At 44.0% G+C, this 14258-nt stretch overlaps 1 protein-coding gene across 1 annotated transcript in view; it reads right to left on the bottom strand.

Moving 5' to 3' along the window:
- Nucleotides 1-4679, bottom strand: part of CRIM1 (cysteine rich transmembrane BMP regulator 1) — a 175036-nt gene extending 170357 nt beyond the window's left edge. The window contains exon 1 of the mRNA XM_090281145.1: nucleotides 4172-4679. Within this exon, the coding sequence (XP_090137271.1) occupies nucleotides 4172-4502 (331 nt within the window). The 5' untranslated portion in view covers nucleotides 4503-4679. The remainder of the gene's footprint in view (nucleotides 1-4171) is intronic.
- Nucleotides 4680-14258: the final 9579 nt, after the last annotated feature.

The raw sequence follows: 14258 nt of genomic DNA, 5'->3' as shown, positions 1-14258 counted from the left end.
ACTTGATAGTCAACGTGAAGGTCAGGAAGTCCTGTCATTTGTATATGTGCAGTGAATAGTCTCTCCTTGAGTTCTGTCAATATTTACTTTTAGGAGGAACTAATTATTTCCTTGTTCGTGTGCATTGGTTTTTTTTCTCATACCCTACTAATGTATTCTTTATAGGCCCTCTGCTTGCTTCTCTCTCTGGCATGAAAAAGCTCACTCTACCTCAAGATATTGAGGTAAAAAATGAAACATATTCCCTAACTGCCTTGCAGTACTTAGAATACACACTTCCAATGGTAACAGCATCAGAAACCACATTCTGTTCTGTGCAAGTGCCCAGAACATATCTGTGATTCTTCTACTCACTGCTCTATGAAAAATGGGCAGAAGGAAAGTGTAAAATACCCAGAGAACTAAAAGGAGGACTGTGTTTTGCAAGAGGCAGTTTTTAGATGGTAGCGGTGAAACCATGAAAGTTCCGTAAAGACGAAGCCAGGGAGGAACTAGAAAGCAAGGTGGTGTTTATTGGGAATAGGGATCAGCTGGATATAATACAATAAAGTTCTCAGAGCAATGCCACTCAACAGTGTCCCCGAGCTTCCCATTCTGTCCTCACAAACTGTCAAACTCAAGCCATCATCTGCACTTTATTACTTAGAGAAGACTGATCATACTCCCCTCCACCTTGCCCCACCCCTTACTGAACCCTAAGTACTATTCCACATTGGGGGGAAGAAAAATGTTCCTCATCCCCTTATCTCAAAATATAACCCTCGCTGTCCAATCAAAACATTCTTCCTTGTAAATCCCACTCCAGTCATTTTTCAACACTGTCTTTGATTTTCCAAAGAGGTCTCCCATCCGGCTTCTCTCCCCAGAGATCAGAATCCAAACTTGTTTCTCAGGCTTTTAGGCGATTTACCTGGAGGCAGGCAGCCAAGCCAAGAAGCAGGCCATGTAGGATGTTGCCAATGGCACAGGAAGATTCACCAAATGACCTAAAACGGGACAGGAGCTTGTGTCCCCCCCAAGGGCCAGTACGCACTTTTTAGACTGCAATTAAAATTTTAAAATGCAATTTTTGAAATGCATTAGTCAAAAACTTTTTTAAAAATAAAGAATTCAGTCAGGATGTACTTAATAACAAGTAGTGCCCAAAAGGAGTTCAAGTGTACATGTCACGTGATTCACAGGCCCCCAACTCTTCACATTATTGAACCTTTCAGAAAATATTGTTTTCTGAAGTATTCTTTCTGTGGCGAGGACTGTTCAGCTATTTTACCCAATGCACATTTATTGAGAGCCTACAATGGGCCTTAAAAACCTAAGGCAGTGAGGGAACCACAAGTTGAAGGGGTCCATTTCTGCCCTAATTTATCTAACCCACTCTGTGAACTACATTTGAAAACATGATACACTCCCCACCCCTACCCCCAAAAAATAAAAACACCGCATGGGAAGTAACAAATAAAAATTTCTGCAAGTTTGGCAAATAGAGCAAAGTAATTTATATTTAAATTATGTCATCGAAAGCAGGTAGGTTAGTCATGATAATATTTCCATACCATGCACAATGTTTTCTCAGTGGAGCCAATTAAAGTTTTTCAAAAGAGTTTTCATTAACAGATACAACCAGTAGGGGTCATTTTAGTGCAAAAATTGCAGCAAAAGAGACTTCAACGTGAACAAAATATATCAATTCCTATTCATGTGAGTTGTGATAATCATACTTCAGTACATGACTGAATAAAAATGGAAACTGAGGGAAACACTGGCCATTGAGAAATTTCTTGCAAAGTAACAGAAAAACAGGAGAAAATCAGCACCTTCTAAATCTGACATGTAAAGACTCCTCTAATTCTTAAAAAGAAAAAAAAAAGATCACTCACTCAAGCTATGTTTTTAATCTACCTTGTAGTAAAGTGAAAATACTGGAAATTTTAGGCACACTTTTGAAAATATCTGTCTAAATCCAACCATTATATCATGCCAGGTAACACTGTCCTTCTAACTTTGGTTTCATTGGTTCAGAATGCAACTTGACTGATGCTTTTAGAATTACAAAATAAAAATAAAAATAAAATAAATGCCCTGGGCATACATTTTGGGTAGCTGAAGACAGGCCTGCTAAATGAAAAGTGTTACTAGAGAACATGGATTCAGATATAATCATGGCAACAAATATTTCCAAGCATTTTCAAGGCTAATACCAAGCGCATGGATGGGGCTGTTACCAGAAGAAAGGAAGCTATGAGGGATCGCATCATTTCAGAGGAATGAAAGGCTCCCCAACAAGCTGCCAAAATAACTATATACGGTGACACGGGTCTCCTGTTGCCAAAACACTTGATTACTGTGACTGTTGTTCCCTGGGCTCCGCATTTCCTTCACCAGAAATACATCATGAAGAAACAAAACAGGGGTTAGATTCTTTAGACCCTCTCAAAACCCTTCCCAGAGCTCCGTCGTTTCCACTACATTTAACCCTGTTTCGAGCTGTGTGTTCTTTTTAGATTTATGGGAGGCTGGCTGAAGTAACTTGTACATTCCAAGTGGCAGAGTTCAAAGATGCATCTTTCAGCCCAAGTCCTACAGATTTAGTGAAGCCAAACGCATAAATTTGTATCAGAAGTTAATCTCCTGGCCATTAGATGTGATACATAAAAACATTATAAAATGGAACTTAACACCAGGTGGGAGGCATTTGTTTTTCAGACACATGAACTCTTCTAGCCCAGGGTCCCAGGGATGCATCCCTTCTGAGAAGGGGTCCCTCTACTCATTACTGCCTGCCAGGAAGGCCTCCCCAGATTTTCCTGTCCAAATCTGCAGGTATACATAAATATGCATGTATGTGTGTAAAGATGCATATGTGTGTGCTTAAAGAAAAATGCAAAACTGAAGCCTTTGAATCAAATCCCTAAGATTACTACCCTCTTTCCAGTATCCCAGCACAATGAACTCATACATACTTAATGATGCTCCAGAATAAACCCTTCTTTTACTAGGTGCTGGCTGTGAGTAGTAAGGGAGGGGCGGGGGCAGAGGGCGCCTGTCCGTTTTCCTTGCCGCTCCTCCAGAGGTAAGGTTGCTGCTGCTCCCCTGCTCAGACCCTAGGATGCCCCGGAACAGCATCGTCATCCCAGCGTCAGCCCCAGCAGCGATCCCACTTTTAACTGGTGCTCACGGAGTCCTGCGCATTAGCCAAATAAAAAGAACTGACTGCCTCTTGTCTCGACCACAAACCAGACCAGGCACCCCGGGGCCGAGGCAGACGGGCAGGGTTTAAGGCCAACACCCTTCCACAGTGCTTCTCCCAGAGAGGGGGCCTCCACTAATCTAATCTCTTTCTCCTTCCATCAGTCTAGACACCGCGGTGCACAATGCTTAGTGGAGAACCCAGCAGAACAATCCTCGCTGTCAAACCAAAAGAAGGAAGCGGCACCGCGATTGGAAACACGCGGATACCTGATCTGAGAAAGCAGCCACTAATAGAAACAACTTTTCGCTCCCAGGTGCAAGCCCCCTCCCCGCCCCCCTTCATTCAGGAGAGAAAGCCTTTGACCGTTTTCAATAGGCAAATAAATCAGTAACCACCGTCTGTAACTTCCCCTGGGCTGACATTCGCGGGAGCTGAAATTGATTTATAAGCGGAGGAGGAAGGGGGTGAAAGGAAGAACGCAAGGAAAAAATAATAAAAGAGTCACAGGGAGTAAGCTGGAGACACAGCTCCTCCGCCAACAGAAGATTTCGCGGCCGGAGTGCGGCACCCGGTTCCACGCTGCGCTAGTGTGGGGCGGGCGGCAGGGGTCGGATTCCTCCAGGGGCTCGCGACAGCCCCGCAGTGCCCCCGGCCCGCGGCGCCCCCACCTCGGGGCGGAGGGCCGGGCCACCCCACCCAGCCCCAATGGCCACACGTGTGCGAGTCTGTACGCGGCCGGGGGCAACCCCCACTCGCCTGCCTCCACCCACGAAAACCAGCCTCGCCCGCGGCGGGGCCAAGCGTGGGGGGGGGGGGCTGTGAGCGGGAAAGGAGGGACGCGGGGGGCTCCCGCGCGGGGGCGGGGGCCGCCCCTTCTCCTGCAGAGCCCTCTCTCCTCGGGAAAGTCTCAGCCAAACTTTGTTCAGCGCTAGGGGACGGCGCGGGCCAGGCGGGAGGGGGGTCCGCGGCGGGAGGCCGTACCTTCGCAAACGCCCACTTCGTACTCGGTGATGGAGTCGCCATTGAGCGGGGGACGGATGACACAGCGCAGCCCCCGGTCGCAGGCTCCGTGCAGCCCGTAGGCGCCGCCGCAGCTCTCGTTCCTCTGACGGGCGCACATGTAGCAGCAGCCGCAGACACCCTGCACGATGCTCCCGGGGCAGTTCCTGGGCTCTTCGCACTTGGACTCGTCGCAGGGCAAGCAGACCAGCGCCCGGGTGGCCGAGCGAGCCAGCAGCAGCAGCAGCAGCAGCCGCCAGACCAGGAGGTGCCCGCAGCCGGCCAGCCCCCTGCCCCCCGTCACCAAGTACATCCTCCTGCGCCGCCGCCTCCTTCTCGCAGCCGGGCCGGGAGCGGGGCGGGCGCCCTCCCCTGAGTGGGGCACACGCGCCGCCGCCGCCGCAGCACCCGCAGCCCGCGGTCCTCGCCGCCCTCCTCGGGGCCCCCGGGGCGCGCCTCCCCTAGCGGGGCGAGGCCCCCGCCCCCCGTGCCGGCCGCGCCGACCCCAAGCGCACTAGCGTTGGCGCCAGTAGTAGCTTCCCCTCCTCCTCCTCCTCCTCCTCCTCCCGGGAGGGAGGGGGAAAAAAGAAAAAGTTTCCTCCCGGCAGCTCCGGTTCAACCCAAACTTCTGGCGGCGGCGGCGGCGGCTGCGCTCCGCTCCAGCCCGGGCTCGCGGCGCCTCCTCCCTCTCCTCCTCGGCGGCAGCAGCGCAGCCTCCGGGCGGGTCCCCGCCTCCCGAGCCGCCGAGTGGGCGCGGTGGAGCAGAGAAGGTCCGCTGTGCTAGCGCCGCGCGCCCCGCTCGACTCTTGCGCGGCTCCTCCGGGCGCTTGTTTATGGCTGGAGCCTCCGCCGCCCGGGCTGCGCCCTCCCCCATCCTACCTCATCCCCCCCAGCCCGCGCCCCCCCCTCCACCGGCGCCGCGCGCCGCTCATTGGCTGCCCCCCACCCCTCCCGGCCCGGCCGGACCCCTCCCCCTCCACCCGCCCCCCTCCCCCGCGGCCCGGCCCTTCCTCCCTCGCAAGCTTCGTTCTACCCCTCCTCCTCCTCGTTCTCCCGGAGGCCGGAGCGCCGAGCCGGCCCTGCAGCCGAGTTTTGCGCGCCTCTTTCTGCGGGCGCGCTGCGGCTCGGCGTTTGGGGCGCCCCGGGCGAGCCGCGACAGTCGCGGCGTCCCGAGCACGCGCCGGCACCGTGCCCGCCGTGGCCGGCCTGGGAGCCCCGAGGGCGAGACCTCCGGAGCCAGCTCTGAGCTCGGACAGCGGCGGGGTCTCCAGGAGCTCGGGGCCGAGGGTTCTGCTGCAGGCTGGGCGGGGGCACCCTGCGGACCGAACCCCGGGAAAGGGAAGCAGATGCAGCAACGTTCGCTAACTGGATGAGAATCCATCTTCCACTCGAGCTGGGAATAGACTTTGTAAAAGATATTATGTAATGGAGTCTCGTGGAGCTCGAGGCGCCTCCAGCGAAGCTGCTGGTGAATTAATTAAGTGCTTTAAACGGTCTCGATAAATATACCACGAGGGTAGGGAGGACTCGGGGGCTGCCGTGGCTTGAGTTGAATTTTAACTGTCCACACTCTGTATGTTTTGTCGCCGCGCTCTGTGCTGAGGTGCTATATTATGGGAGGGGGTAAACGGAAGGTAACAGCTGAATTTTTCTCCCTTGAGTGAGACCAAATACTGGATTATCACAAGTCGTGACTAGACCCGCATATCTCATGCATCGTTTAAGGTCATCTGACAGTGTCCTTCTCTTTCCCAAGCTCATGGACAGAAGTGGTGGGTTTTAGTTTTTGTTCTTTTATTGTGAATATATTAATCAAGAAGACGTTGGCTTAATATTCTTTCTGATAAACGAGTTTCTTTTTTAAAGCAACAGAAGTGATGCAAAATGCGTCCTGTGGCGTTGCCTCTCTTCTGTAGCTGTCAGAAAAGGTCCTCGAGGCAATGGACTCTCTAGGGGCTCACCGTTCGTTCACAGGATGTGCACCAGAGTCAATAAAATTAGGGAATTAACAAAAAGTGACTTGGATCATTGTGGAAAAAAGCGATCGGGTCCTGTGGCAGGTGTGAGGTGGGCAAGGCCAGCGGACTTTCTGATCCAAAATGATCTGGCTGCAGGAAGGCGGCAGCCAAATGGGTCCTGAAAATTATGACTAATGAAGCAAAGTTAATAGCATGGCAGTGTAAGGAGAAAGGAAACAAAGATGCCTTTGAAATCCTCTGTTTGCGGAACAAATTTATACTTATTATAAATATTTTGGTTTAACTGCTCTAATCCTGAACAGAAAAGCCAAAGAAACCAGTGGAATATTCCCCAGTCACTGGCATCAAGAAACTAAACAGTTCTACAATGATCTGTCTTTGTCCTGAGGAAGGGAAGAGGCTGTCCTTAATGATCACTGATTATCAGAGGGTAGTAGAGAAGATGTTCAACAGTGGAAAGGGGGAGTGAGCGTCCCATTTTCTAGAAGGCAAACACTTCTAGAGCTGTTGGGATGACTAGTTTTCAAGGATGTTGTAGATATAATTTCTGCAGTTGGGAAGGAGGTCAGGTTAAGTGACCTTAGAAGGACTTCATACTCTTAAGTTTCTATAATTTTAAGTATTAAGTGATAAAAATCATTTAGAATATGCTAGCCCTGGCCAGGTAGCTCAGTTGGTTAGAGTGTTGTCCTGATACACCAAGGTTGTATAAACAAGTGGATGTTTCTCTAGTTCTCTCTCTACCTCAAAGTCAATAAAATAAAATATGCTAGATTTTATAGTAGCAAAATTCAAGAAAAATAAGCCGCACAACACTGTTAAACATGGTTGTTTCTTGTACCCCACCTATACAGCAGCACTTCACCATGGGATTTGCCAACAAACTGTCATCATTGTTATGTGTTAAAAGGCCCTTTCCACTCTTGCACAGGAGTTTATCTATATTTCTGCTCAAATGCAAGTATTAAGACATTTTTAAAGCACAGCAGATAACGTTGTAGGACTCAACAAGAAAAGCCAAGGTCAGGTGATAGGAAAAAAATGCAGAAGTGAGAAAACCATGTTCCTTTGAAAAAAAGAGTAATAGTCATTGTTGGGTCTTGCTGTTTTGTGTGTTTTTCTTTTCTTTTTTTAAGTCAATATATTACAGTTAGGGAAAGCTAGAGATTGAACGCAGGCAAGGGACAATATGGAAGTCACCATCTTTCCTGGGATTCCAGAGGTAGAACCACTTGGAAGGAAGATGAAGGTTGACTTCTTATGGGAATTCAAGCCAGACTCAGAAGTGGAGAGTCTTAAGATGGCTGTATCAGCTCAAAAAATTCAAGTTACAGGTAGTCCTTTGCCATAGAATTAATGTCAGAGAAGCAAAGGAGAAAATGGATAGTGACCGGACGCCTATTAACTAGTGGCAAATAAGAACCCTGCAAAGGCCTGGCAACTTTTGAAAAATATAGTGTGAACCAGGAGTTCAGTTACAAGATAACTGTTTCTTCTAGAAGCCAAGATAATGAGATTGTTGTTCAAAGACAGCAGGATTCCCTCAACTTTAGAAACCAGACTGAGGATACAGAAGATAAGTTGGTGGACCCAACATGGTGACAACTGGCTGTCAAGAGAGAAAATGGACTGAGAGGGATTGCATAGACCCTGAAAAACATGTATTGAATACAGATGTAAGAGTTAGAGTCATACATGGAACATGGTTTAATGCCTCCTCCTCTGGGAAGTGTCTTCAGCTTTTCCCCTTATCCCATAGCATTTTGTAAGGACCTCTGCTTGTATCATTTATGTTATATTATAAATCTTTCTCTAAATAGCTCTGAACTCCATTAGATTAACAGCTCATTGGAGGGGGCATAATTTATAAGAATATGTGATGCGTGAGTGAGTTGAAAAAGGGAGACAGGGAAGAATTACAGACCAAAAATATTTGAACATTCTTGTCTGTGGCCCTTGTCCCTTGGTTTTAGTAAATACCTCTAAAATAAGAACTTGAAAGGATGGCTAGGCAAGAGGGAGTCTTCCAAATTGGAAAAAAAAACAAAAACAAAAACAGAAAACAAAAGAATCCCACAGGTGGGAAAGGAAACTAGAATGTGCTTCTGATGGAGGCCTGAAGAAGAGACAGTCTGCCCTCTATTGGCCGTTGTGGCGCGTTTGGATGAGAGGGGTTTGCTACATTGTTGCAAAAGTCTGAAAATCAAAGTGCCCAGTTGGGGGCCTAGCCCAGCGTGGAAATAAGAAGGCGTCCACAGAATTCTAGCATTAGAACCCTCCTTCCTGATCCGGTGTTTAGTCCAGGCAGTTTATGTGTTCTTTTCCTGAACCTAAAAGACAAATGCAGAATTTGCCTTTTGAGTCTGATATATATGCATTCAAAACTGAGTTGCATAAGAGGAAGAAGTCTCGTTTTATAATGATAGTAGAAAGATCTGTGAAAAAATCCTGGCAACAGGTCGGACTCCTTTTGCTCTCCCCAGACCCATCTCTGGTTCCTCTTAGCTGGAATCACTTATACATGGCTTCTCACTTAAACTTGGCTTGGACCATTTCAGTGATAGGGGTACACCTAGCTTGGGAATTTAGCCATCTGATCTTGAACACTGGGCTGTGTTATCACCACTTAGTACCTCATTTTACTAAGGGAGTCCCTGACTTCTTTCCCCTGCGCAGGTATGGCAGCTGCTCCAGAGCTCTGAGAAGAGGCTTGTCACAGAACACAGGTTCTCTGCCAAGTTGGGCTTAGGGTCCCTCTCCCCGGGTCCCTCACAAGTTTGAACAAGATATCTATCCTTTCTGAATCTGTTCCCTTCTTTGTAAAATGGAGGCAACAATACCAACCACACAGGGTATTGATTGTGTGAATAAAATGGTGGTTCTCCTTCTCTATTGTTATTTTAAGAGTCCTTTTAATTGAGTATCTCTTCAAGTTTTACACCTGAGCTGGAATCCCTACTACATGATATCTCAGCACCTATTATTACACAGCATCTGTCTAACTAGATATTTATTTGCACTCCCCCCACCCCCTTTGACCATCTGCATGGTGGTCCTACTTTGCAGTCTTTCTAGTCTTGGAATTGTAGCTTTGTGATATTTTTTGGAACCTATTCCAGGCTAAGACTTATTTTAAAGGGTAGTAATTAAAAATAATGATAATAATAATACTAGTGGCTAAGCTTTACAGAGTGCTTGCTAATAGCGCTTCACATGGGTTATTTTAATTAATCTGCAGAATAGCCTGACAAGGCAAATGCCTTAGATCATCTCCAATGCCTTCTATTGTCTCCATTTTATAGCTGAGAAATCTGAGGCTCAGAAGGTTGTGTGAGTTGCAAGGTCTTAGCACCACGAGGATGACTGTCATGTTTGAAACCCCCTCCTATTCTGCCTTAAGAACCTGTGTATTAACTGCCTCTTATAGTAAATTGGAAAATGGTGAGTTGCTTTCCTATTTAGTTTTATCACTTTCTGTAGACTGAATTTAAAATTAACATCTATGACAATATCTTGTCTTCTGTGCTAATTTGCATATGAAAAGTTAAAATAATAATTATGCTTTTCTCAAAATGGAAGTATCTCCATTGTTTTCCTAATTACCGAATAACAAATATTTATGTAGAGTTTATTATGTGTGTATACTAATTACCTGGATCAATTAACACATCTAATCCTCACAGTAACTTGACAAGATAGGTTCATAATTACTATACCTGCATTTTACAGGTGGAGAACCAGAAACACAGAAAAGTTAAATAATATGCCTAATGTTGAACTATTTAAAAGGACAAATTGGGATTTAAACCGAGACATTATGGTTCCAGAATGCACATTATGCAATACTGTTCTTAATATGTATCCTTTACAAATACATGCTCATTGGGGGAAATATGAGAAATATACAAGCAATTTTTTAAAAAGGAAGAAATAAAGATCACCCAAAATCCCACCTTTTCCTTTTGCTTAAAAGTACCTTATATTGTAGAGGGTTTTTTGTTTGTTTTTTGTAACTTTTAGAAATTGTGTTCCCCCTCATTATTTCATTAGATCCTTTCAAATGTTCAACATTTGGAGGTTTTAACTATGAATCATCAAATATTTTGAACCTTACAAATTACCAAATCATGTAACTTGGCAAATTGTATGCAGTGTGATTTTAAAGGAAAGTGTTGTGGCCTCAATTAAAAATTTCCCCCAAGGAAGGAGTGCTTTTATAAAACTGAACTAATAAAAGGGAATAAATGATTTCGTCTCCTCAAAAGGTGAGGCTATTTTAGTTGATATTCCGTGCTTGCAGGTATTCTTCTGGAGAGCTGGAAAAAGCAAATTAAGAAAAGTGAGAAAAGAGGACCCAGCCCTGCATTACAAGAGGGAGAAGGAATGTCCACTCACTGGCTTGCCCCCCATCTCTCTATCTCAGGGCTATCCAGCTGCCTGTTCTATACTGTCTTAATAGTCTGAAAAGTTGTAGATCCAAATTGCAGACACCTTTCCCAAATTTACATGGTGTCTATGTTAAGAAATAAAACTACATTTATTTCAGAAATGATGATATGACTCAAAAAATTCTTATAATGTTTATTTTGGAATTGACTTGCATAGTCCCATGAGAAAACAGTCTCATTGTTTAATCATCATATCTGACCCAATGTATTCTTCATTCACCAGATTTGACTCTAACATAATTCTTTCAAATTGATCCTCAAAGGATGGAGATTTGTTGGAAATAGTTAAAAGAACCAACCCATGTTCCAGAGGGGGGAAATATATACATATATATTTAATATTAATACATATATAATATATATTTTTTAAGTTTTAAAAAACGTAGGCATTGGTTGTTTCCAAGGAACAAGCATACAGGTTTTCTGGTGATTGGTAACAAGGGGACATCACTCATTTGAATGTAAATTCCCATATGATCATGTTCATTAGAATTCTGGTACCTTTATATTTCTATTCTATATTTCATGCCACTGTCTAGTCATTGAAATGAGACTTCACTACCTAGGTCACCAATAGCTATATTCCTACTTTTCATCACAGACACGCAAGTAGACAACATTTACCGCCTTTCTTGTAGTTGGATGGAGCCATGCAACGTGGATGGAAAGGATGGAAAGGATGGGGATCTTGACTAGGCTGGCCTTTGAAACCTCTCGACAATTCTGCATATTATTAAATTCCCTGTGCTGGTAGATGACACAGCATACCACAGAGGACTCTGAGGGCCTAGAAGAATTTGGAACCACTAAATGAATGGATGCTAGGTTCCTGAAAAACTACACGAAGCGGACTGTCCACATATGACACACACACATACATGACTGAATTTCAGTGGGATTTTAGTGAGAAATGAATCTTTACTAGGATAAGTCAGCAAAATTTGGGGATTGTTTGTGACAGCAGTTAGCCTGCCCTAACACACTAGTTTAGCTTGAACAGAAATAACAGTCACTGTTTATTCAGGCCCTTACCATTATTATATGCTCTCAGACAAAATACAATTCAGCGTGCGCCTATAACTTACTTGCATTTGTTTGTTGACTATGCAATGAATGTATAAGAATTAGGTTACCAATCCTGGCATTCAAAATATTTTCAATATTATAATGTTCCAAGAAGACCTTAACATTCGTTTGTACTGATTAAAAGCAATTAAAATAAGTAACATAAAGCTTTCCACTTACTCAAATGAGAGGGTGGCCATCTACATTTTACTACCCAGTAAGTTTTATTTCTGAGCCTCCACACTCTCAGACCATCCCTGCCCATGACTTTATAGTGGGTTACCAAGGTCGTATGCACTCAAGAGATGAGTCTCTTCGTTTTTCTCCCTTCTCCCAAGTCCTTCAGAATGTATTACTTCTCCTCCAAGCTTCTTTTGTAAAACTTGCCCCGCTTTGAGGCCTTGCTCACTAGTATCATCCTTGTTGCATTAATATCCATCAGTTTATTGTAGTCTTCACATCAGTACTTTGTTATATTTGTCATTTGAATTTAAAGAATATTTTAATATTTTGATGTTGGATTCCAAGGTCATCATATCCATTTTCTTTATTATTAATTTTTGACAGCTTACAATGTCTTGGTCATCTTATTGGCCACATTGGTTGTTTTTGTTTTGTTTTGTTTTGTTTTGTTTTACCAGTTTTTTCAAGCTAAACTGAAGTTTATGCAACAAGTCAAGTTCATTGCCCAAATGCTAGTTGCCAGTAGGCTTTGACTGTGTACATGACTACTACTCTGTGATTAACAAGAAAACTGGACGGCTGTGCTCAGAAGGCATGAAACCATGCAGGAAGAGGATATAGGAAAGAGATTCCAAGAGTGTCTTTTTCATTAGCTGATTGTTGCCAAAGAGTGTGTCATGTTCTCCATTTAGATTTGCCAGGGAGAAGAGCTAACCAGCAATGCCAATTACAGGTGTTTGAAGAAGAGGACTATTTTATTTTTTCTTTGACACATTATTGCCTAAATTAGGAATGTCCTCACTGATGGTAAGGCATTTTGCCAATAAGTGCTGTAATGGAAAGAATATGATCTTGGGAATCAGGTTGACAGGCTCAACTTCTCTATTCATTACTGTTGTGTGACTTTGAATATTATCTATGTGTTTCATTTTTCTCATCAGTCACTTAGAGAATTAGCACCTACAGGATTCCAAGCATATAATACTTAATAAGTATTCTAACATTTTTAATGCTGAGATTTTTTTAAAAATCTGTAACAGGTTCAGATATTTACTAAATGTTTTCTACTTTTAAAATGTGTTAGATGAGGTCTACTGTATGATTCTGGAACATAGTAGTACTTCTGGCCTGTGTCACGATCAAACCCAAGAATTTCACTTCATAGTGATTATACTCCTCCACAGTCTGTATTTCCCCTAAAATGTTACTCTTCATGCCTGTCTCCCCACTCAGGGTACATGATTTCCTAGTAGCCAGGATAGGGGCTTTGAAGCCAAGAAGCTAGATCCTACTCTAATTCGCAATCGCTACTCTGATTATAAAAATAAATGTCACTTTCCTTGTGCTTGAGGTGGCCACTGTCTAGCATAAGCAACTAATAAATCAGCAGTTTTAACATAGTGTAATGGAAGTTTACATGAGGAAATTGGAAAAAGTTTCACAAAACTTTTTCATGAAGGACAAGATAGATGGATTGGATCGAATCTTGAAGGAAGACTAGATACCAGGTTTAGGGTTGATGGTATGGAGGAGAAGGGATTGCAGGCAAAGGAAACAGTGAAGTGCCTAGAAAAGGGCTTGGTACCTAGTAGGTGTTTAATATATAGTGTGGGGCAAAAGTAGGTTTACAGTTCTTGTGAAAAATAATACAATAATTAATAAATAATAATTCAAGAATAAACTCTGTGTTTTGTGTACTCATAACTATTGCATCACCCTATATGTTGTTGAAAGAAAAAACATGTGCTTTTGCAATGGAAAAAAAATAATAAAGTTTGAAATGATTGGATGCCCGGTGTCAACTGTTAGGAGACAAGGCCCGTGAGGCTGGGCTGGATGTGAAGGTCCAGACTCTATAGCAAAGAGTTTAGAATTCATTCCACAGGGGAATTTTTGGAGCTTTTAGAGACAAGTGACCTCATCAGATTCCTGTTCATAAAGATAATATATCTTATTGATTTTCAGATACTTTTACAAAGTTTTAACAACTTTGAAGGTGAGAGGCATCCCATATTTCATGGCATGTCATAGTTTAAATGACAGTTGTTTACTTTCTCAGTGGTTTATAAAATAATGTTGTTGCTTGCAAGTGCTGGTGCCTTGTATTTAATAACAAAGTTGAAATTATGGCAACAAAGTAACAGAGGAACGATGACTGGAAGCCAGGAAACTAGCTGGGAGACTTACCAAATAGCATAGCTGTGAGATGGTGAACTGTGAGGCAAAACCTACATTGCTACAATAGATTTGGAAATTCCAAATAGATTAGAAGCTCCCAAGTCTGACAAGTTAAACATCGTTTGCTTTTTCATTTTGTTCTTTGCCGCATGGTTAAAACCCCCCCCCCCAAAAAAAAAAAAATATATATATATATATATATATATATGCCTCTAG

This window comes from Furipterus horrens, unplaced genomic scaffold, assembly GCF_987537825.1.
Source record: "Furipterus horrens unplaced genomic scaffold, mFurHor1.1.pri manual_scaffold_6, whole genome shotgun sequence".
Taxonomy (NCBI): domain Eukaryota; kingdom Metazoa; phylum Chordata; class Mammalia; order Chiroptera; family Furipteridae; genus Furipterus; species Furipterus horrens.
Note: the sequence above shows the minus strand (reverse complement) of the source record. Positions and strands in the feature narration are given on the sequence as shown.